The sequence below is a fragment of the Alternaria burnsii genome (genome assembly GCF_013036055.1).
Source record: "Alternaria burnsii strain CBS107.38 chromosome Unknown 733, whole genome shotgun sequence".
Taxonomy (NCBI): Eukaryota; Fungi; Ascomycota; class Dothideomycetes; order Pleosporales; family Pleosporaceae; genus Alternaria; species Alternaria burnsii.
The window spans coordinates 1-22138 of NW_024066130.1; the positions used below are offsets into that span (position 1 = coordinate 1).

At 46.8% G+C, this 22138-nt stretch overlaps 4 protein-coding genes across 4 annotated transcripts; 2 read left to right on the top strand and 2 right to left on the bottom strand.

Annotated features, from left to right (window-relative positions):
* Nucleotides 1-4745: 4745 nt before the first annotated feature.
* Nucleotides 4746-7048, top strand: GT037_010683 (uncharacterized protein; the record flags this gene model as incomplete). Its single annotated transcript, XM_038935730.1, has 3 exons — nt 4746-5070; nt 5653-6867; nt 6927-7048. Coding segments are annotated over 3 exons (1662 nt in total), but the record flags the coding sequence as incomplete, so codon positions are not given.
* Nucleotides 7049-7255: 207 nt separating this feature from the next.
* Nucleotides 7256-15579, bottom strand: GT037_010684 (acetyl-synthetase-like protein; the record flags this gene model as incomplete). Its single annotated transcript, XM_038935731.1, has 9 exons — nt 7256-8304; nt 8370-8484; nt 8766-8883; nt 9022-9664; nt 9799-10078; nt 10482-10521; nt 10712-14640; nt 14706-15094; nt 15144-15579. The coding sequence occupies 9 exons, from the start codon at nt 15577-15579 to the stop codon at nt 7256-7258; spliced, it is 6999 nt and encodes a 2332-aa protein (XP_038781501.1).
* A 1912-nt stretch (nt 15580-17491) lies between these two features.
* Nucleotides 17492-18532, top strand: GT037_010685 (uncharacterized protein; the record flags this gene model as incomplete). The annotated part of the gene is made up of 1 exon (XM_038935732.1): nt 17492-18532. One exon carries the CDS (start codon nt 17492-17494, stop codon nt 18530-18532), a length of 1041 nt encoding a protein of 346 aa, XP_038781502.1.
* A 1091-nt stretch (nt 18533-19623) lies between these two features.
* On the bottom strand, nt 19624-21144 carry GT037_010686 (uncharacterized protein; the record flags this gene model as incomplete). The annotated part of the gene is made up of 2 exons (XM_038935733.1): nt 19624-21050; nt 21105-21144. 2 exons carry the CDS (start codon nt 21142-21144, stop codon nt 19624-19626), a joined length of 1467 nt encoding a protein of 488 aa, XP_038781503.1.
* Nucleotides 21145-22138: the final 994 nt, after the last annotated feature.

Below are 22138 nucleotides of genomic sequence, written 5' to 3' on the forward strand. Positions count from 1 at the left end.
CCCTAACCCTAACCCTAACCCTAACCCTAACCCTAACCCTAACCCTAACCCTAACCCTAACCCTAACCCTAACCCTAACCCTAACCCTAGACTAAAGTAAAGAGTACATTTAGAAACTATTATACTAAATTACTATACTTTTTAATATTACTAGGTCTAGTTAAGTCTTTTAAGAGGCTATCTCTTAAGACGTTATCTTTACCTATTTATAAGTATATAAAGAATTAGTTTTATATAAATTCTAACTATAGCTTTAGTAATAGAGCCTTATTAAAAAAGAGACTCTTTTTTAGTAATTTATTAGTAGAATTATTAATAAGCTAATCCTATAAAATAAGTAAGAGGTTACTTTATTTCTTTATATAAGCGAGTTAGTAAAAAAAGAATAAAGCTTCTTTATATAGGTTGTGTACTATAGAGGTAAACTAAGAAAGGTTAGTCTATATTCTATATAGGGTAACTATATCTCTATTCTAATAAATAAAAGTATCTAGATTTTTTCTATACTAATATTAACTAAAAAGGTAAGCTATATAGATTAATAACTCTATAGGCGTACTATACTAAGTAGTTAAGTAGAGGCTAGCTTAGGTCTAAAACCTATTAATAATAGCTTAATTACTAGCTTCTGTATCTAGAATAAGTATAGACGTTATTAGTAGTATCTACTATAGTAAAGTAGCCTCCTCTATAGTAATTACGCTATAGAAGTTGTCCCTTAATAATAGTAAGGTAGATAGAACCTATTTATCCTAGTATATTTAGATAGTAGCTAGTTAAACTATCTTCTTTAGTATAGTAATATTAGTAGTAATATTATATACTTCGCGTAGCCTATTCTTTTCTTTTAAGAGAACTAAGAATATAGTTATAATAATAAGTAAGAGCTTAAAGTTAGACCTAATATAAGTTTATTTTACTAATAATATCTAAAAAGCGTAATAGAGCTTCTTAAGTAGGTCTAACTAAGTATAGGTATAGTTAGCGTCTATATTAGGAAAGATACTAGCTTATTTATTAAAATAGCTTATAATATCCCCCTAAGCTTCTACTTATAATAGAGTTATAGTAAGCTAGCTAAGAGATAGTTAACTATAAATAAAAATATAGTAAAAGAAAATAAATATCTTTTATAAGAGTAATATATATTATAAAAACTTATTTTAGTATAGTTTAAGGAGATAAAGAAGTATATTATATAATTTTTTTTATATAACGCAAAGCTAAAAAAAGCGTATAACGCTAGTAGTAGTATTTTATTACGTTTTTACTATGCTCTTTACTATATTATATAAAAAGAATAAAGCTAGCTCTTAATATATATCTAGAAGCGTAACTATAGTAAGACTTTTATCTTAAGTACTAGAGAGTATAGTAAGAAACCTAGTAGTAGTAAGCTATAGACTTATTTCTATAGTTAGCTTATAAAGAATAGTAGCTAGGCGTTCTTTTTACTTTTTATCTAACTAGTTACTTATAAACTATAGTAGTGCCTTAAGACGCTTTATAGCTCTTTTATTCTCTAACTAAAATAGTATAGGACGCTTTACAGCTGCGTAAAGAGGTACTTTTAAGTAAAATAGTAATAGTAACGCTAGCGTATTAATAAGAAGGCTAGAAAATAAAAGATATAACGTGTCTAGAGGTAGTACCTTAAAGTAGTATTATAAATAAAAGCTAATTATCTTTTACGTAGTCCCTCTAAAGTACTACTAGCTATAAGCAGAACGTATATAGTAATAGAAAGTAAATGTACTGCGTAGCTTAGCGTCTTTAGATAGAGAATACTCTTTACATAAGTAGCTAAGTATAGTCTTCCTCTTAGTCTTACTAGTATAGAGATAGAAGTCTTAGTTAGGATATATTATATAAATTACTACCTTCTCTAATAGTAGGCTAGTAATAAAAAGAAAAAGTTTGCTATTTAAGTTAGTAAACTAAAACTTAGTATATATACTTTTAAGACCTTACGCGCTTTATAAGTATATAGCTTCTTTTTATATTTATATATACTTATTAGTAGTAAAATTATAGAAATAATATTTATTAAGATAATTCTTAATATAAAAGGGAAGTATAGCGTATTTATAAATAAAATAGACTAAAATACTATAGTTACTATTAAAATAGAAATAGCGTAAGAGAAGTATAGTAGTATAAAAGAAAAAATAACTTAGATATAGTACGTAGTAGAAGAGATAACCTAAATACTATAAGTAGTAGAGGAGATAACTTATATATAATAAGGAGTAGAGGGAGGTAGAGAAGACTTTATAGCTAAGACGCGTTTTTACTTATATATAGGCTAAAACCTACTATATAGTCCTATATTAGGCTTACTATATAGAGAAAGAAGTAACCTTAGCTCTAGCTAATTATTCTTATAGTAGTAGGGTAGTAAAGCCTTACTTCTTATTATAGTTACTTATTTATAGATAGCAGAGTAGCTATTTTATTATATTTATCTTTTTTAGAAGAATATAACTATAATCTCTTAACGTATATACTATAGCTCTAGTAAGCTATAATAATACTAGAGTCTAATACCTATATATCTACTAGGCGTTCTTTCTAAGCTGTTAGAAAAGAGTAATAAGCTTACTATATTAGTAGAATAGGCGTTTGCCTACATTAACTTCTAAGCGCCTATTTTCTATATACTTCTAGACACTATAGAACTAATATAAGTATTTATTACCTACACCCTAGATAATACTATAGAGTAAATCTACTAGTATATTAGTAAAGCGCACCTCCTAAAGATTATCTACTAAATTTATAATAACTTATAGCTATAAAATAAGCGTTCTTCCCTTAAAGTAAGTAATACTAAAAATAGCTATTACTTATTAAAATACGTATAGAGAGAGCCTACTATAAAGTAGGTAAATTAATAGCTAAAAGAGCAGCTTAACTACGCGTTACTAGAAATAGTTACTAGTACGCAGGACGTAGCCGCTATAAAGAAAATAGATATTACTTTTTCTAAGGAAGAGTAAAAGTATTAGAACTTTATAAAGTAGTTATAGAAAGTTAGAGTTAGTAAAGTAGCTAAAATAATTAACTATATAAAAGTAGTAGCTATAGCTTCCTATTTATAGAACTAGAAGGCTGTGCTTTAAGCGTAGAAAAAAATATATAGAAAAAGTAAGCGTTTATTTTCTTATATAAAGATAATAGTAGTAGCCTTCTAAGCTAAAGGCGATTCCTTTTATAGTATAAGTAGTGTGTAAGATACAGTATATAAAACTTAAGAAACGCTAGCTACGCTATTATAAGTAGAATAGTAAGGTTATATAAATATAGTTTTAATAAAGAAAAAAGTAGAAAGCTTTTAGAATCTATTAGTATTAGTAAGATAAAATAAGATAGTAGATATTATTAGAAGTATAAAGTATTATTAAGTTATATCTACTCTTTATATAGAATATAAATGTCTAAAAAACGTCCTAAGTAAAAAAGTAAAAGTAATAAGCATAAAAGAGCGTAAGATAGTAATAGTAGTATAAAAGTAACTTTTCTATACGCTCCTTTAAGCTTATTACAAAAACTATATAAAAAATAACTATACTACACGTTACTAATTATAGAACTAATACCTAGACTATAGTAAATAGTAGTAGATATTGCGATAAAAGTTTAGGATAGGTATCTTTACCTTAATACTAAAGGGTAGTATACTATACGCTTTTATAGAGCGTAAACCTATATACTATCTAGAAGATTAGATCTAAATAGTAGTAACGTATAATAAGAATATATAGGAAATATATAAGGCTATTAAACTTCTATTCCTAAAATATATAGTAGAAGAAGTACCTCTAGAGTAGCTATTTCTTAAAGTAGTAAATAAAGAAAATATAGAAGATTAGTTATTTATAGTACTACTTAAATCTATAGAAAATAAAGATAGGTTCTTCTAAAATCTTATAAATAAATATAAGATTCTTAACTTAAAAGATAAGTCTTATTAATATAAAGTTTCTTTATAGAATAAATAATCTATATAAGTAACTAAGTACTTCTAGCTATACTAATACGCTACTTTTTTTTTTCCTACTTATACGTAACCTAGCTTTTACTAAGCTACTACTAAGTAAAATAATTATAGTTATAGTAGAGTTACTAGCTATATATAAAAAAAGTAGACTAGGTTTTAGATTATATATAGAAGTAAATAGTATTCTTACTATAGACTACTATTAGATTCTGCTATTAGATTTTGCTATTAGATATTAGAATTAGCTATTAGATTTTACTATTAGATATTAGAATTAGCTGTTAAATATTAGAATTAGCTATTAGAATTAGCTGTTAGATTTCTAACGCACGGGCTAATTTTTCGAGGATTTAATAGCAAAATCCGCGATCCTAATAGGTATAGGCAGCACAAAATAAAGGCAACTATATGCACATGTTAGGACGTTCTAATTAACTAGTCTATAGATAATCCTAGACGGGTGCTTGCCCGTGGTCCGAGATAGCAGTGGCTAAGGTTGAGGTCGTACACAGAGGAAGTGTAGTACTTTGTTGTGGCCAAGATGCCGCTGTCGAATCTGTGAAACGGCCCTATGGTGGTCAGGGATGGACGCGGACAGAGGGAGGCACGGACCGGTGCATGAGAAGAGCAGAGGCACCGATGCCGTGCAGATAGATGATAGTCATTGGCAATTATCATGATGATACCCCAGGCAACTGAATTCTGCGTCATGCAATGCTATTGACATTCGCAGGATCTATAAAGGTGGACTGATGAGGATCGAAGAAGTGAGGTTCCACAGACCCCACAAAAGCCACCCGCCGCAGCGCACGGACTGATGGTGACGTACCACGACATTGTGTTTGCCATGCATCACGTAGCGCAACAACTCCATGTATCCATCGTACCCAAATCTTCATTGATTCTCTCCGCCATCTGCAGCCGCTTTCTGCAACACTATCCTCATTCGACAGCCACAGACGGTCCGCGCGCATCTACGTTTAAAGTCGCCTCCTCACCCTTGCAACACATCATCCGATATCGCAACATCGCCATTAGCACGCAAGTTCACCAACCACCTAAAACAGCAGGTACTTGACGAACCCAAGATACGCGACTTAGCACTCCATCGTACATGGCTTTCGTATTCGTTGCTTGATCACGCCAATCTACCCCGGACTTATTGCGACTAGGCGAAGGTGGGAAGGTGTCACCACGGGACGTTGCCGAGAAAAGAGGCGCTTGAACAGCAGACACCCTGGAGACGCGACAAAAGAGCTAGAAACTCAGCCGTGATAGATTTGGATTCTTTGCCTTGTTGCAGCGGCTTGCATTCAATACGCGCCTGTGCCAGAAAGAAGGCGACATAAGCTTTTTGCCACTTGGATCGCATACTTGGATAGACGATCCATTCCCCAAACAGGGACTGACTGTAAACACTCATAACGAGCTCGACTCATAAAGGCGCAACCAAATGGAGAGACGATCTCCTGAAACCCCAAGTGGAACATCACAGACAACCATCCCGCCGTTGCTGAACCTGCCTTCGGAATTACTCCATGATGTACTCCGCTACCTCCATCTCTCCGATCTTCTTACAGTGGGCATGGTCAGCAAATCCTTGCGCCAGCACACACTCCAGGATGTACTTTGGCAAACATTTGTACAAGCAGAAGTCCCCACCATTACCAAACCCGCACACTTGACATGGCGCGACCTCTTCCAGCAACACCACCCATACTGGTTCATCGCCCGGCGAAAGATCTGGTTCGCCGACACCGCGCACACGGGCAAGCTCCTCATCGCACGCTACGACCACCGCCTCGACGCAATCGAAGCTTACGCTCTTGTAGCCGAACGCGGCGTTCCGTCAGCACTATCTTGGGAGCAGCACCCGGAAGCCATAATCCACACCTTTAACCCAAAGATACGCCTCGATCTCAATGCGCCTATTGTCCGACTAAACAAAGATGCCTACGAAGAAGCCATTGGACCCATCGGCTATCGTCTCCAGAAAGAAATTCGAATGAGCCTCTACCGCGACCGGCAACAGCAAGCCGCGAGTCTGTTCTCGCAACTCATGCTCACGCGCCCCTGGCCCCAAGCCATCACGGGCGATGCAACACCCGTATGGCCACCTCTCGCTTTGCCCAGTCACGACCGCACACGCAACGACACTTCCCCATCCGGTTTCCGCCAACCAGGCCAGAAACCCGCTACCTTGACCCAGCTGTCCACATCCACATTTCGCATCCGTCGGTGGATGGAGTTCTCCACACGCGCACTCGGCCTGGGTATGCGCATTGGCGAGGACGTAACGACGTGGGCCACGCTACCTGAAGAATGCTACACGCCGACCAAGCAGAAACCGTGGCAGGGCATTTGGTGCGGTGATTATGCGGGCCATGGCTGCGAGTTTCTCGTCATCATGCAGCCGGATGAGGCGGATGCAAAGCCGCTGCCTGAACGGGCCTTGTGGGCAATGAGGGCGAGGGAAAGAGAGGGCAGTGTGTCTAGTGAAGGGAGTTGGACCACCGCGCCTACAGATGTTGCGTCCGAGGATGGCGAGGGCAGTGTCGCGGCAATGGAGACTGCAGATGACCTGGAAGACAGCGTTGCTACGTTGCAGGAAGCGTTTCACGTCAGTCAGAGTAGTGGACCGGAACATACCGCTAGCACTGGACAAGAAGAAGACCCGGACGTATATCGTGGTCGCATCGAGGCGGTCAAGCTGACGGGCGATCCAAATATTCCACGCGGAGAATTCACCTTTATAGCACCTGATATTGGACCTAATGGATTGATCCGCGTCGCCAAAGAAGAGATCTTCAAGGGCGCGAGGATTGTGAGAAGTGTTGGGCATATCGCTGCTACAGGCTTCAGGAACGGTACGTTTCCGTGTATTCATTGTGATTGTACTAGAACGCGATTTGCTCATTTCATCTAGACAATTATATGACGAGTCAACTCATCCTCATCTCGCATGACCGGTTGGCGCAGTATTGGGAAACTTTTGGGCATGTTTCTTTCTATCAACGAGTCGATGTCGAGGCTCTTACTAGGATATGATTCACAGCGGACCAAGGTTATGAATTGGAATGACGAAATTGGTGGAACTGGGTAGAGTCTATGGAGTATTCGTCTAATCGTACATCACATATCTCATCTGGTCGGTATGTAGGCGCATGAAATTTGTGAATCGTCATTCTGGACCAGTCTCAGGACACCCGAACAGCACCCGCGAGCAGGCTAGATCAACTTTCGACAATCACATGTCTACAACCTCTTGCAGATATCCTCAATAATCTCCTCCGTCTTGGCTTTGCCACCCATATCCGGGCTCAATAGCTTTGCCTCCTCGAGGTTGGCGTCCACTGCCTTGTACACAGCCGCCGCCGCCTCTTCCTCACCGATGAACTCCAGCATCAACGCCGTAGACCGGATCGTCGCAATAGGGTTCGCGATGCCCTGGCCCTCGATATCTGGTGCGGAACCGTGGCATGGCTCTCCGATGACGAAGTCCTTGCCAACGTTCGCAGAAGGAACCAGGCCAAGGGAGCCAACGAGAGCCGCCGCGCCGTCGGAGAGAATGTCACCGTATAGGTTGGGCGCGACGATGACGTCGTAGTCCTGAGGCTGGCGGAAGAGCTTGTACACCATGGAGTCTACGATTTGCTCTTCTACGCCGACGAGACCGTACTTGGCGTCTTGGAGTGCGCGGCGGGCTGTCTCGCGGAAGAGGCCGTCGGTCTGCGAAAGCACGTTGGACTTGTGTGTGATGGTTACGAGCGGCGAGTTGTGAATGGAGCTTGCACCCGCATCGCGGACGCGCTGGCGGCGGAGCGCGATGTCGCCGGCCATGGCACTAATGTTGAAGGATGCTGTTTCCGAGATGCGCTTGATTGCCTCTGCAATCTTGGAGCCGTCGGGCGCCGCGTACGTCTTTTCTTCTTTGACGTAAAGATCCTCGGTGTTCTCCCTCACAATCACCAGGTCTACACTCCTCGCTGCGCCCCTCACACTCTTCACAGGACGGACGTTGGCGTACAGGCCCATGCGCTTTCTCAGTGCGACGATCGGGCTGGAGTAGCCTTTGGTTTGCACAGTGGGCGAGCTGACGGCTCCGAAGAGGGCGCCATCGCAGTCGGACTTGAGCGCCTCAACCGTCTTGTCGGGCAGGGCGGCGCCCGTCTTCTGAAACGTTTCCCAGCCAGCCTCGTGGTGCGAGAAGGAGAACTTGAGGCCGAACGAAGAAGGCAGGGCTTCGAGGATGCGGCGGCCCGCGGGGATTACTTCGCGGCCGATGCCGTCGCCTGGGATGAGGCCTAAGGGGCATTAGTCGACGACCTCAGATACTCTTGTGCCGTCATCATGCAATTGACTGCCTTACCTATCCTCAGAGTGCGTGCGGCCATGTTGAAGCTGTGGTGCGGTGCGGGTTGCTCCGCCCTGGAATTTTTGGTGTTGCCGCAGCTTACGCCGAAGTTCGGAGGCCCGAGCTTCCTCTGCCGCGGAATGCCAACAGTCTGTACCCCACGGGGACCAACGACAACCGACAGTCATGGTAAATATCATATGACTAAGTCTACTACTACACTTGCTGATCTATCGTCACGCCAATGCCGATCTTGTTACTCCTTACCCTGGAAATCATCCGTATCGATGCCGCGCACCATCCCATTCCGTTTCCCGAACCACTAACCCTAACTCCGTCCTTCAACTAACAACCCACCTTGTCCTAATCCAAATCCTCATTCTTCTCTTCCTTCTTCTCACTTCCATGTACTTGCTCAAACTTCTCCTTGGGATCCTCCGCACCTTCTTTCCTCGCCTGCTCAGTAGGCAGCAGCTCGATCACTACAACAAAGAGCTCTTGGTTGGTTTCCCGATTCTTGAGCACATATCTAAGTGTGTGCGATCTGATTAGTATAATTGATCAAGTCAGCTCCATATCCCACGGTCCAAAGAAAGGTGCATGTGTAAGTAGCGGTGGGATGCTCAGCAAATTAAGAGGGCAAGGAACAAAGAATGTCACAACGTACCGCAGGGGCTGTCCATCCCAATGCCCAATCATACTGATATTAGGCAACCCATACCCAATCTTCAGCGCAAACTCATTGAAGTCAAGGTATGGATTGAAGAAGTCGCACTTGTATTCCCTCCCCGCCTCGAACACAAAATCCTTTCGATTTTGCTCCGTAAGGAAGAACTTTTGCCTCGCTCCAGATTTATCCGGTACCCGCTTTTCTTTCCTGACTTCGACTCCGTCCCCGTCTGCACCCTCTTCGTAGACGATAGCTTCGCCATCTGATCCAGGCACTTCAACATCCCCCTGTGTCTGCGCTTCGCCCTCTAGGTCGTCCCCACTAGGCTTCTCTCCGTCTGCCTTGCTGCCAATCCTGAGCACATTTATCGAAGATAGCAGCGCGCCGTATAGGTACGGCTCGTCGGCGTATACATCGCCATCGAGACCTGGGTCGATCCACCACTTGACTATTCCAAACGCCTTGTCAAACAAAGGGGGTAGGCGATCGCGTATGGGGTGGTCAAAGTCGTTTCCGAAGACGAGTTTGTCGCCTGCGATGTCTTGTTTGGGGGTGAAGGAGAAGGAGATCGAGTAGCGGTCGTAAGGATGTTGGGGGGTCGAGAAGTAAGGAGATGTTTTGGGGGAGCCTTCAGGTAAGCCTGAGTAGGTGTTGTTAGTGGCAGCGCATGGTAATGGGAGGGGAAGGGGGAGTAGGTTGCCGGTCGGCTCAGAAGGGAGGCAGGCAAAACCTCCACCATCGGTGGGTGGGGGCAGGCCAGAGCGCGCAACGTACCGCGGTAGTCTTTAATGCGCATATGTATTTTCGCGTCGATGAGATCGGAGGAGACGTCCACCGGCTTCTCGCTGTTTACAAGTACATCTTGGTGTTTTGAGGTGTCGTATGTTGCGCCTGCTGTTACGTGCAATATGTATTGCTCGTGGGTCGCCATGCTGCCTCGGAAACGGTTCTCAACGTGCGTGGACGACTTCTTCGGCGGGAGCGGTTGCAGGGTCTCAAGTTTGACTTGAGTCGTTGTAATAGTCCTTCTGTATCGATCGCGTGCGCTGTTGGCCTGCAGAACCCGAAATTTGGTGATGGGCGATGACGTTCCGAAGCCGCGGAAGCAGGGATATATGCGCTAGAGCTCATCGGGCAAAGCGTGATCTTCCATGCGGTGGCGGTTTATCCTGTGATTGAGGGTTAAGTATTGTCATGAACTTATGTGACTTGTGCTACGTGCTGGGTGAACGATACATCGACATAGTGCTATGTATTGATCTCCAGTACCATTGACTTGAGCCAACTTCTCGGCTTGATATCCTCTCCCACCAGTTTTATCTTCTCCAATTCTCCTTCTCAGGTCTCATCATTATAAACGAACATCGGATAAGCTTCGCTTGTTTCCAGACTTTGTTCCTTGTAGCCGCTCATCTTTGGGGACAAAGCCATTGTCAAACCCATCTGGTGTTACCGACCCATAGATCAGTCGTGAGGTCTTTCATGGCGCTGTCGCAGCTTCGCACTGTTAGTGATAATTTGCGACTCCATTGTCGAGTTCACGATTCGACGACGGATGTGTCACGATCAATTTTGTACGAACAATTGAATATTCCCAATTTGCACCTGGAAGATACTCAGACTACAGCTAACACCTTACCAAGGCGGCTTAACCATGATCCCTCAATAACCCGCCACATCAACTAACTGTGCATACTTTGTAAACTCATGATCCGCCGCCAGCATCTCCCTCTCCTCTGGAAAGGTCCCCATGACTAATTCCACACTCCCATCGCTCTTTAGCGGAAACACAACCAGAAATCTAAACCTCCCATTTCCGCGCTCTAGCTGCGGCCTCATACTCTCTGGACTTCCCTCATTACCAAAGTAGGTGCTGCCAAAATTGATCTCTTTCATCTCAAACAATATCATGTTTGAGATCATGGCATGCATGTGGTCAAGACCCATGTTCGCGGTCGAGAAGCGTGAGTGGTCGGGAAGTGATTGGAGGAGTGTGAATGCATCGTGAACAAGCCCTGGTGTCATGCGTGCAGCAGATGTGCGAAGTACTTGTGCTATGTGTGCGATACTCGTGGTTGGGGCGCAGAGTTCTTCTAACGACATGCTTGTCCGGTTCAGGGTGAGTAAGCTGCCCATGTATGATGTAGGTAGGAGTGACGAGAAGTAAGGGCGCCCGTCTGTTGGCAACTCGAGGATAGAGTGGTCGTCAGGTTTGAACTCTCGGCCAGCAGCTTTGGCTACGGCATATCGTGCACGTAGGGCTGAACGCCAAAAGAAGGCTTGGATGATGTCGCTGATCGATATGATGGCCCCACTGGCTTCAGGATCGCGCATGACGTTCGTTTTGAGTACTTCGACCTTCTCAGATGGGATCAGGAATAGAGTAGTGTCCATCTTCCGCTCTGCACAGGGCAACGGCCATACTGAGTGCAGCGGGTAGCTTAGTGGCCGGCCCAGAGGTTCGGATCGTTTTGAAGCATGCCTTTCGAGAATATCAGCTGACGGGATGAAGGGTAGCATGCCCCAAACATCGAGATCAACCTCTTCTGCTGGACGCGCGTATCCCTCCAGCTCATGCAGAACCTCTGGAAGGCTGTGATTGAAGCTCTCTGTGTCGTACCATGAACAAGTTGCTGACGTGTCGCCTTGCAGATACCTGCAATTCTCAGCCCATGCTTTTATCGCGATAATAGCCCCCACACCGTCCAAACAGCAATGGTTTAGATCGACAGCAAGGATGCATCCACCTTTGACAAAGTTGACCTGCGCAACGAGTATATCCGCGGGAAGCTGCGGGAAAGTGTCTTGTCGCAGAACCAGCTCGTCTTTAAAGGCTGATGGCACAAATCCATCGCTTCGCAGGTTCTCGAATGCCGGAAGCACATCGGATAGGTCCTTGTAGACTAAACGATCGCGAGCTGGTTGGCCGAAGGGTGGTACAGACACGCAGAGATCGCCTTTGGTGTATCCGATCTCGTCTCTGGAGCATGTCATCATCTTGCCGCCTAATGCTGGTATGAGTTCAAATGTTCGATTAAGTCCTGCTTGCATGTTTGCGAATGCCTCTTCGAATGTAATGCCTTCTCGAAGGGGAAAGTAAAATACCAGCCCCATGTAATGGTTCGGGTTGACATAGTCGAAAGGGTTTAATTGAAAAGACTGCCATACTCTTCGCTGCGCAATCATGCGCTGCATGTTCCCTTCTCGATCATTGGCACTAGGCTTTGTGTTACCAGCATCTTGCGCTTGAACGACCATTAGATGGAGAGCAGTGGTGAAGCTGGCCAAAGTGGGACTTGCGTAGAGATGGCGAGGGGCGAGTTTGTCTAGACACTTGACCGCTGCTCGGATGGCATTGATAGCGGCCGATACCCCTAATGAATCGAGGCCGAGTTCGAATAGGTCATCATCTGGAGAAGCAGATTGGATCGGTGGGAGTGATGAAGCGAGAATTCCACGCACTGATCTCTGCATTGTCGATGCAGAGCTAATATCGACAACGAAAGAAGTCTCAGTACTGCGAGCGCTGTAGAACCTTTCGATGTAGTCTTCATAAAGGAGTAAAGTAGCTCGTCGCTTGACCGTCCCTTTGTCTGTCCGAACGAAGGGTTTGTCTGGCTGTGCAAAGCAGACATAGTCACGGGATAGACGTACGTTTTGTCGTGAGCATAGGATGCTTTCCTCAATCTTAGTCCATATACTCTCCATTATGTCGTCCGTCTTGGCTACTTGGTTCTTCAACTCGATGAGAAGACCAGCCTGCAGCTTGTTGCTACCTATGACGAGACATCCGTCAATCGCGGGATGAGTACTGACAGATGCTTCAAACTCCAGAGGCAGGATCTTATATCCACTAGAAAGAACAATAAGATCGTCGTTACGACCGGTAAAAGCCCAGAGATTGGGCTTGGTTGGATGCCGCTTATACAGGTCCTTGAAGTTGATGGAGTCCTTGTCTGGAAATGTATGGAAGATGCCTTGAAACAGGGAGGCATGTTCGTTTCGATTGACCCAATGCTCATAGATACCTGGCTCCACTTCCTTGAACTCGAAGCCGGAGTAAGGATGGAAAGCGAACCAGAACCAATCCTCTCGCTCCACGACGAGATTGCCGATGAAAAGACCTTCTGTCGTCCCGGTCAAATTGAGTACTCTGATGATGTGATTGACTTTGCCAGCGCTAACAGGGCTTACCGGCCCACCTGATGCGCAGATAAACTTAGAAGACTGGAATTTGGCCAAAACATCAGGCGTCTCTCCTAGCTCATCGACAAGCGATGGTACCATGCTCCAGATGTCGATCTTGGCATGATCGGCAAGAGTTTCTAGGAGTGAGATGTTGGGAATAGTGCTCTCAGGACCTAATACGCAGGTTAGACCGAAAAGAGCTGGCAAGAGTATATCCATGATGATCCCAGCGCCGTGGCACATGGGAAAAGAGGAGTAGATTCGGTCTCCCTCTCTCCAGTCCGACGTCCACGGCACTAAGCCATCGTCGCCATCAACGTGTGGAAGTAAGCGTATTGCATCCATCGTCCCGATCAATCCGTGAGACCACGGGATCGGTTTTGGTGACCCCGTCGAACCGGACGTGTGAAGATAACAGAAGGGTTCTGTAGCAGCTGCGGCAAAAGCCTTGATGTAAGGGTAGTATTCGACATCGCCCGCATCCAGAAGTTCGTCAAGTAATGGTAGCTCGAGTAACTTCATCGGGCGTTTCTCTAGAACGTCCTTCACAAGAGGAGCTGCTTCCACTTCACGTGCTTTAGCCCAGATATCACACTCTGTTGCTTCTAGCACAGATAAAGCCCCCTCTGTGCTGTTCTTGGGCGAAAGATAGAGCGCAGCGTAGCCAACCTTCACACAGGCATAGGTGATCAGGATGTGCCGGAGGTCGTGAGGGCCGATGTAGCCCACAGGTCGCACAGATGGCGACTCGCCGACCTGGTCACGAAGCCACCATGCTGTCTTGTCTACTGCTTTCGCAAAAGCATGCGCTGAGATGTCCCGAAGCTCAAGGCCTGAATCTGAAGGTTTGGCAATTGAAAAAACAATTTTGTCAGGTTGATTTCTGGCGAGTTGGTCCATGATCTGGGGTATGAGCCGGTGACCATAGGCTGGCTCACTTCCGATGCCATTCATTTGTAGCGTCTCTGGAAGCTTGGTATCGGGAGAAGAGTGCGGTGGAGAGAGTGATAAATGTGGGGGAGATGTCCCAAAGGATGTCGGTGGCGTAGACATGCCGCTGACAATGGACGTCGCACTGGGCGAGGAATAGCCACTTCGTGTACCATTGAAGGGCGTCCGAGCTTGTAGATAGCTGGCGTTTGCCTCATTGATCCATGGTATATCAGATCCCTGCAGTCTTTGTTCTTTGAAGTGGCTGGGCCGTCCGTTCTCGTGAATGAGCTCGAGCCGTGAGTCCTTTCGGAACTCACCCGCAGGTGCGCTCACCCAGTCTCCGTTGGTCAGCAAGGCTACACTGCAATGCCATGGTGTTGTGTAACCTGTTTTCGTGTCCAGCAAACTAATCGATATCTTATGATCGCCAATCGATTCGTGTATCGAGAGTCTAAGGTGATAAGGATATGCTTCTTTAACAGCTCCAGCATATGCCTGTCTATAGTGTCAGTCTACAGGAAGGTAATGCCGCTGGGCCGATGAATCGTCGGAGAACTTACGTATCCTCTGTATAGCATCTGTTTCGCGAGATACTTGACGTCTCTCTTGTACTGATTACTGCCGCGGTTCTCTCCGAGCGCGAATATGTGCTTCAGATCAGACTCAAGAAACTTCCGGTAGCCGAGATAAGTCAATCTCGTGTCTGCATTCTCTCTGATTTCCTTGTCGATATCGATATCAGGTCTCCCGTATCTGTTGAGAAGCAGGCGTCTGAAGTTCGTGCAATTGGCGACATATGTTATCTCTCGCAGCTCGTCTGGTAGGCCTGGAAAATCGAGTATGTCTTTCAGTCGGGAAAAGGCAATATATGTGAATTTCTTTTCCGTCGCCATTCGACGCAGAGACTCGCCATAAGCCCATGTCTCACGATCTGATATCGAGAGAAGATCTAATATCCGTTAGTCTAGGTCATGACTATTGACAGTGAATTTACGCACCGTTGTAGGTTATGCCATCTGAGATGATAGTAACTCTCGCTCCTGGCTTGTAAACATCCTTTATCCTTGCGCACATGTGGTTCAGCCGTTGGAGCGCTAGTTCTTCCGCCTTGTCTGGTAGGGATCCGAGCACTTTGTAAACTTTGTTGGCCGACTTGAAAGGAAAGGCTGGCAAACATGTCTCGACACGTTCGCCTGCTTGGACGAATCGGTCGATCACGGTAAGAAATTTCACCGTCCCGGCAGCTAGGCGCTCTTTCGAATCATCGAACTTGTTGAGAGCATGTTCATATATGATTTCGAGAATTTTGGTCGATATGTTTTCCATACCGGAAGTGACGCTGGCGACCGCCGAATTATCGCATGGCAGCGTAATTCCAAGTCCAGCAGGGCTATTGCTAGTCAAGCCGTCAAGACGCATCGTCATGTCATCCATGGCTGGTGAGACATAGGAGTGGTTTCAACGTCGGAATGATCAGTGAAACTTTGCTCACGTCCAGAAGTCAACCCTATAAAGCTGCTGGAATCTAGATGGCTCAGACACGGTCAGTTAAGCAGGTGAGATTCGAGCGCCACACGGGTGATTAGGTCAAGCGACCGCTGACTAGAATCACGGAATGACTGTAATACGAGGGACAGTACTCGAATAGAGGCCGAGAATCGAGATTGCAGGGGTGACTGAGCCTCTGAGGTAATATGAGGTTGTTCGAGGCGAGACAACTTTTACGGAGTTGCCTCATTCCAGGCAACATACAGTCAGCGCTCAGTACGAGTCATGGCAGCGGCAGCCCGCTTAGCTCTTAGAAGGCAACTGTTCCACTGACGCGGTTGAAGCTTGCGAGCTCAGCTGGGATCAGGGACTTTACAATTAGCAATCATTGCGTATCAGCCAAGCCACCCCGCTTCAAGGTAGTGTGTCTGAAAAGTGCCGTGATCCACGCGACGTTCCATGTGCGAGCGGAGACTAGAATGTAAAATGAGTGAGGTCGAGCTGTGACGGACACTAAGCAGAGGCTAAGTTGGAACCAACACGGGCCAAGGGTCATATGATAGCGAGAGTTCGCGCCACTGTGCAACCTACATGTCGTGTTCCATAGCCAAGACATCTCCCCGTCGCGCTTGCGCAGCCACATACTTCGCTGTATACGCGACCATGCTCATTCCTTGATTGTGGTCAACAACAGATGCTGCGAGTTCGAGCAGTGCCTCGTAAGCGACGGAATGTTCAACGTGACTCCCACATCTATCTGCGTGAAAAGCCACGTTGTCCAGATGCTGACGAATTCAAAAAGAAGTCGACCTTTCCCGTCATTGACGTACTTCAGTATCCGTATCGTCACCAAAGAAGTTCGTTCAGTCAAACTCGCAACCCCATGGCTCTGCTCGTGGCCCTTAGCTGGGCAGAGCCAACAAAGGCAAATAGCCGCTCGCCCCTGGGAGGCTGATTGGCCGAAGAAGGACATACCAAGCAATACTTCAGTGCTTATGCGATGTCGTGATATTCCGCCTCCGGCCGCACCTCGATGTCACGCATGTATGCCGACAATGACTTATTTCAAGGAACGTTTCGGGGCCAAGCACAGCAGGTAAGCATTGTAGCAGTGTGGGAGGAGCAGAGCCGACTATGGTATTTGGACCTCTTATAATCAGATCATCCTATGCCGACAACATCCAGACTGCGTGCCAATCTTCGTGCTAAGCTCCCATGCGATTGTTCTTTGCTACCGCCACAGCCTCGATGCTGGAATGATCCATACCATGAATTGTCCCCACTCGAGCTCAAGATCAGGCGCAACCGGGATCTCTATGATGGTGGCTATTTCTTGGTCACGGAGTATGTCTCCGAATAAGGTTAAGGACGAGGACGTTTGTACGGTTACAATGCTCCAAGCCGCAAAATCCGTTGCTAGACTTTACCAGTAAGGGCAGTTGCTGATCGAAACGTGCTCATGGAAAACGTGCTCATTTGCAAACATGCTCATCGAAGAACGCGCTTATCCAAGGAGGGGATTGACACGGCAGGGCGCCTGATGTGGAACAAAACGCTGACTTTCAAAGAACGCGTGGGAGGGACTGCATTGCATGTAGTGAGAGCCTGGTGCGTGGGACGCTGACGTTGCGTCGGAACGACGCCCGCAGCGGCGGATAATATGCCCTGCCGGCTGGTACGCCGTGTGATGTGGAGCGGGCCGTTGGCACCCTTGACCTCACCTCGGTTAGAGAACTCTACCCGCGACTCATGCTTACTGTCAGCACAACACCTCAACAATCGCCGCAAACGTCCAGTACATTTACGCAAGCAAAGCCATGTCTAAATGTGTCTCGCTAATGAACCTTCGCTGGCCATCATGTCCGATTCTTCCGCCTACCCGTACCCGTACTCCCAGGCCGCCGGGCTAGACCCGCGCATTACAATCCCCAGACCACCTATCGACCCTAAGCTAGCACCCATCATCGACTCAATCATCCTACCAGAAGAGTTAGATATCTCCTTTCTTCGTAGTTTCGATGTCGGAGGAAGCCTAGAGCCAATTCTGACCGCGAATCCGCACCTGACGCATACTCACCATGTCATCACTAGCCCTGGTGGTCACGGCATTGCCTTATCCATCTTCGCGCCGCAGACTTCGTCTAACGCGCTACCAGTCTTGTTCTACATCCATGGAGGCGGTATGATCTCAGGCGATCGCTTCAGCGCCGTCGCACAACTAATTGATGTCGTCCAAGACATACCGTGCATCATCGCCTCGGTCGAATACCGGCTTGCGCCCGAGACGCCCGCACCAGGAGGAGCTGAAGACTGCTACGAAGCACTCGCCTGGCTCTCTATAAACGCCACGAGCTTAGGCATCGATCCTGCAGCTATAATCGTCTGCGGGTCCTCCGGGGGTGCCCCCCTCGCTGCATCTGCCTGCCTCTTAGCCCGCGACAGAAAGGTGCCTATTGTGCCTATCAAGGCGCAGATGTTACTCTCGCCTATGCTGGATGATCGATGCAACAGCGTCTCGGACGCACAATTCGAATACGGCGTGCCATGGAACGGCATCACAAATCGCGCGGCCTGGAACCACGCTCTTGCAGGTCAGCGCGGCACCAATACAGTCACCATGTACCAAGCACCCTCCCGAGCTACGGATCTGAGCAACTTACCTCAAGCTTACATCGACGCGGCTGAATGCGAGGTCTTCCGTGATCCAGCTGTCGCATATGCCCTGGATATGTGGCGGTGCGGGAGCTCATGCGAGTTACATGTTTGGCCAGGTGGAACACATTTGTTCGATGCTGTTGAGAATCCTGGGGTGCCTGTTGTTGGAGCTGCAATTGCGGCGAAAAGGAGTTGGTTGAGCAGGATGCTGGTAACTGTGAAGGCCAATGGGGGCACGGCATGACCTGCTGTGTTGGTGTCATGCTGTGTGTGAAGGCTGATCTGACGGGTCACCTATGTTTCATCCATTCATAATCACCGAACTTCGCTTTTTAATCATATACGATAGCTCCAAGTTATTCAATGGGACTGTATCAACTGGGTTGGCAGAAGAGGCACTGTGTTGCTCTGTTCTGCGCATTCCTCGTGACGAGCTTCCCCTCGCAAAAGGGATCAATGGTTACTGATGTTTATACATTCCATCATGCCATCGCAGCTTCGTAGCATAGGTCAGCCTTTGCAAACCATATACATCCGATTTTCCGGCACATTGTGGCTATAGATTGCAGGATACATGGTGCCAACATGTGTCAGACTTACTGCTGTACGACGACAAAGCGCTTTTTCAGCTTCCCTGCATATAACGAGAGTCCGCTTGCTTAACATGGCCGTGCAATATTGCAAGTAGGATTCTGTGCGAAGTAAGAGGAGGTGCACGCCCCAAATTTTGATCTTGCGTCATGATCACATCGATACCCTGGTGAGCTATCGTAAGCATCTCTCATTTGTACATCGTTTCTCCTAGCACTCATGATCAGATGTCAGATTTTCGAGTCGGCGAGATAATAGCATTGGCGGTGTTGGGCGACTAACCCGATGCGCGACAATTGCCGCAGTCTTCTGCGCGGATCAGGCTGCCTAGTCTGTATTTGTGCTCTTGTACGCTCGTCTCCGCGCATGCGCATGTAGGCTACCAATGCCCATGTATCTTTTCAGGCCTATCTCACGCCAAGATCAATTATCTTAGTGTACCCGCTGTACATGTACAACTCAATTGCGTCAGATTGAGCGAATTTATAGTGTACGCGAGAATTACTGGGCGTCGCGCCTGAAACAAAAGCAGATTGGCGCAGGGCATTGATCATGCGGCGAACGAATGACCGAAGGCCGGCATGGAGACGTCGTCTCGACTTGCGCATTACGCGATCTCGTGTTGTGGGAGGTGCTACTCAGTGGGTAGGTGACGGGTTCTTCCAAACCGTTCCTGAGTCGAACGTGCCCACGTTCCATTGCTCTCCCACGTTTCAAGCTGTCAATCGATACTACTACTTTACCTTAGAGATGAACGCCACCCTCAACGCCTTTCCTAAAGCCCTCCATAACACTCTCCACAAGCTTTCGTTTCACCACACCCTCTTGCCAACTCCACCCCACGCTCAACCCTCCATCATTTCCCATCATAACACTCGTTGTGATCGCAGCGCCGAAGCCAACAGCACTACGACTGAAGGTCATGCGTCCGATACGGCACCGACCTTCACAAGCACCATCAGGGACGTCATATGACGGGGAAGACGGCGGTGGGAAGCGGCCAAGGTTCGAGATCTCAAAGGCCGCATCGCGGGGCGCGTTAACCATAGACTTGAAGGCCGCAGCTATGTCGTGTATACCCTTGAACGCAGCGACTGAAGTATATGGCTCACCACTCGGACTCTTGTTACCCATGTATTCTTTTATTGTTTCTGCTGTATGACGCGCGGCCGCGAGTCCGCATGTAGCTCCCGTGTGTCCAACGCTGTCGGTGGGAAAGGAGCAATGCTCGCGACGGATCTGTACTTTCAATGCGTCTATGAAACTGCCCATCGCTTCGTTCGTGGAGGTGCAGTTGTCATGGAGGCTAAGCCATGGACGAAGGTTGATCGGTATAATACCTGTGAGTGCGTGGACAGTATCTGGAAGCTGCTCGAACAACGCACTGGCCAATACCGCGGTTGAGCCGGACGTCACTGTGAGACCATTCTCTTTACACTCTTGCGCAAATTTAGCTGAAGCTATTGGTGAAAAGAACAGTGTCCGGTATTGCGACACCATCGGTAGTTGGATGGGACTTCCTGTCCATTCCTCCAGCTTCTCGCCCGATGTGCGGTGATGAAGTGGGTTCGGGTTCAACGGCAACGGATGCAAATCTTCTAGTGGTGGCAGAACAGTCGAACTCTCAGACACCTGTATTTTCGGGCTGCTTGATTTCAAGGACGGTAGCATGAGAACACTCTCAAGTGCCTGGTGGAATGACTGGTGGAAGATGACTCCTGTTGCGCCATCGCCGAGGCTATGATGGAAGACAAAGGATGCGGTGAAACCACGCCCCTTCTCTTCACCAATGTCTTGCAGGATGGTAAGTCGCCAGAAAGGCAGGGAACCATGGGAAGGCTTGAAGTCAGTATTGTGTTCCTCCTGGAGAATTGTGTCGAGCTCAGGGTCTTGGTTGCGCTGTCCAATCGAGCTCGCTCGAGTCTTGAAAAGTACACAGGAACGAAGATCGAGAGACTGCAAACGGACGAAGTAGGCGCTTGGAGATATTTCGTCGATCGGGACGGCGGATAGGATAGAGTTCCTGTGGATGACTTGTGTCAATGCGGCGTAGATGATTGATTGCAAATCGGGTAGAGTAGCAACAATAGAGAGAGAGTAGTGAGCAGATATTCCCACATTCTTGAAGAACCCTAGTTCGTGAGAAACAGCGGAAAGCTGTTCGGATTTTCCTAAGGGTCATAAGCTTTGGCGATAGGTATGTCTGTTACATAGATGCTTCGTACCTAGTGACCGTAACACGGGAAGCTCGCGCCCACTGTTCATAATCTTTAGACTGTTGTTGTTTGGTTTTTCTCAACTGCGAAGAAACAAAGACTGTAAACTTAAAATCTGACCAAACTTCAGCTACAGGGAAGTCCAGATTTCAGTAAATATGCCGCCCTCTAGCGCATTCCATCAGCGTGGATCTTACTATCTCGCAGGACGACCAACCAGACCAGGCAGCCAAGTGACATTCACCATCTGAGAACCATGCCATATATCTTACTATTCCCCGAACCGTTAGCTCCAAACTAGCTGTGGTCACGTCTGATTTTACCTAGAGTATCGCGTCCGTGGTAACCTTCTCTTCTCTTGATGCCTAAATATAACGCGGCTATGTGATATCCTGGACTGCACGACACTAAAGCGGCAGCTGGCACGGGTGCCCAGAACGATAACATCGATTGGTAGAGTATCCAGTTGCGTAACGTGCAGGACGAGCCGTCCTACATATGCGCGTCGGCCCTGCATTGAGTTGCCCCACATTTGTGCACTAGCAGGGTGCAAGGTCTCAAGCCACAATCATCGCAAAAGTGCTCTCTAATACGACACTAGTCCCATAACATGTCAGATCCTTTCTTACGCTTGCCGAGCATTCGACAAAAATCTAGCGCAATCCTGTGAGGTGTTGTTTTTGTTTTCGCTTTGCTCAGCTGATGTCGATTCATCATTCAGGTGTCAGCCGCCATGAGACCCTCGCTTGACATCCTCTTCATCTTGATTGAATCGTACATTGTTCCTCACGGCGCTGTAGGAAACAAGGCGGAAAGAGACAGCACAATTACCACCGTCTTTACCGTCTCGGCTATTTCCTGTCCCCATCTGCTGCTATGCGTCCTTCTCGTCCATCTATCCAAGAACCTCTACTTTCACCAACCCTGTTCCCATCTACCGATGCAGAAGACCTCCGCTGTACTATCCAAATACACTCTGAGTGTAGTCCAATAAGTCCACCGATAGACCATGCGTGTCCAGCGGTCAGCTCGCACCCAGGCGT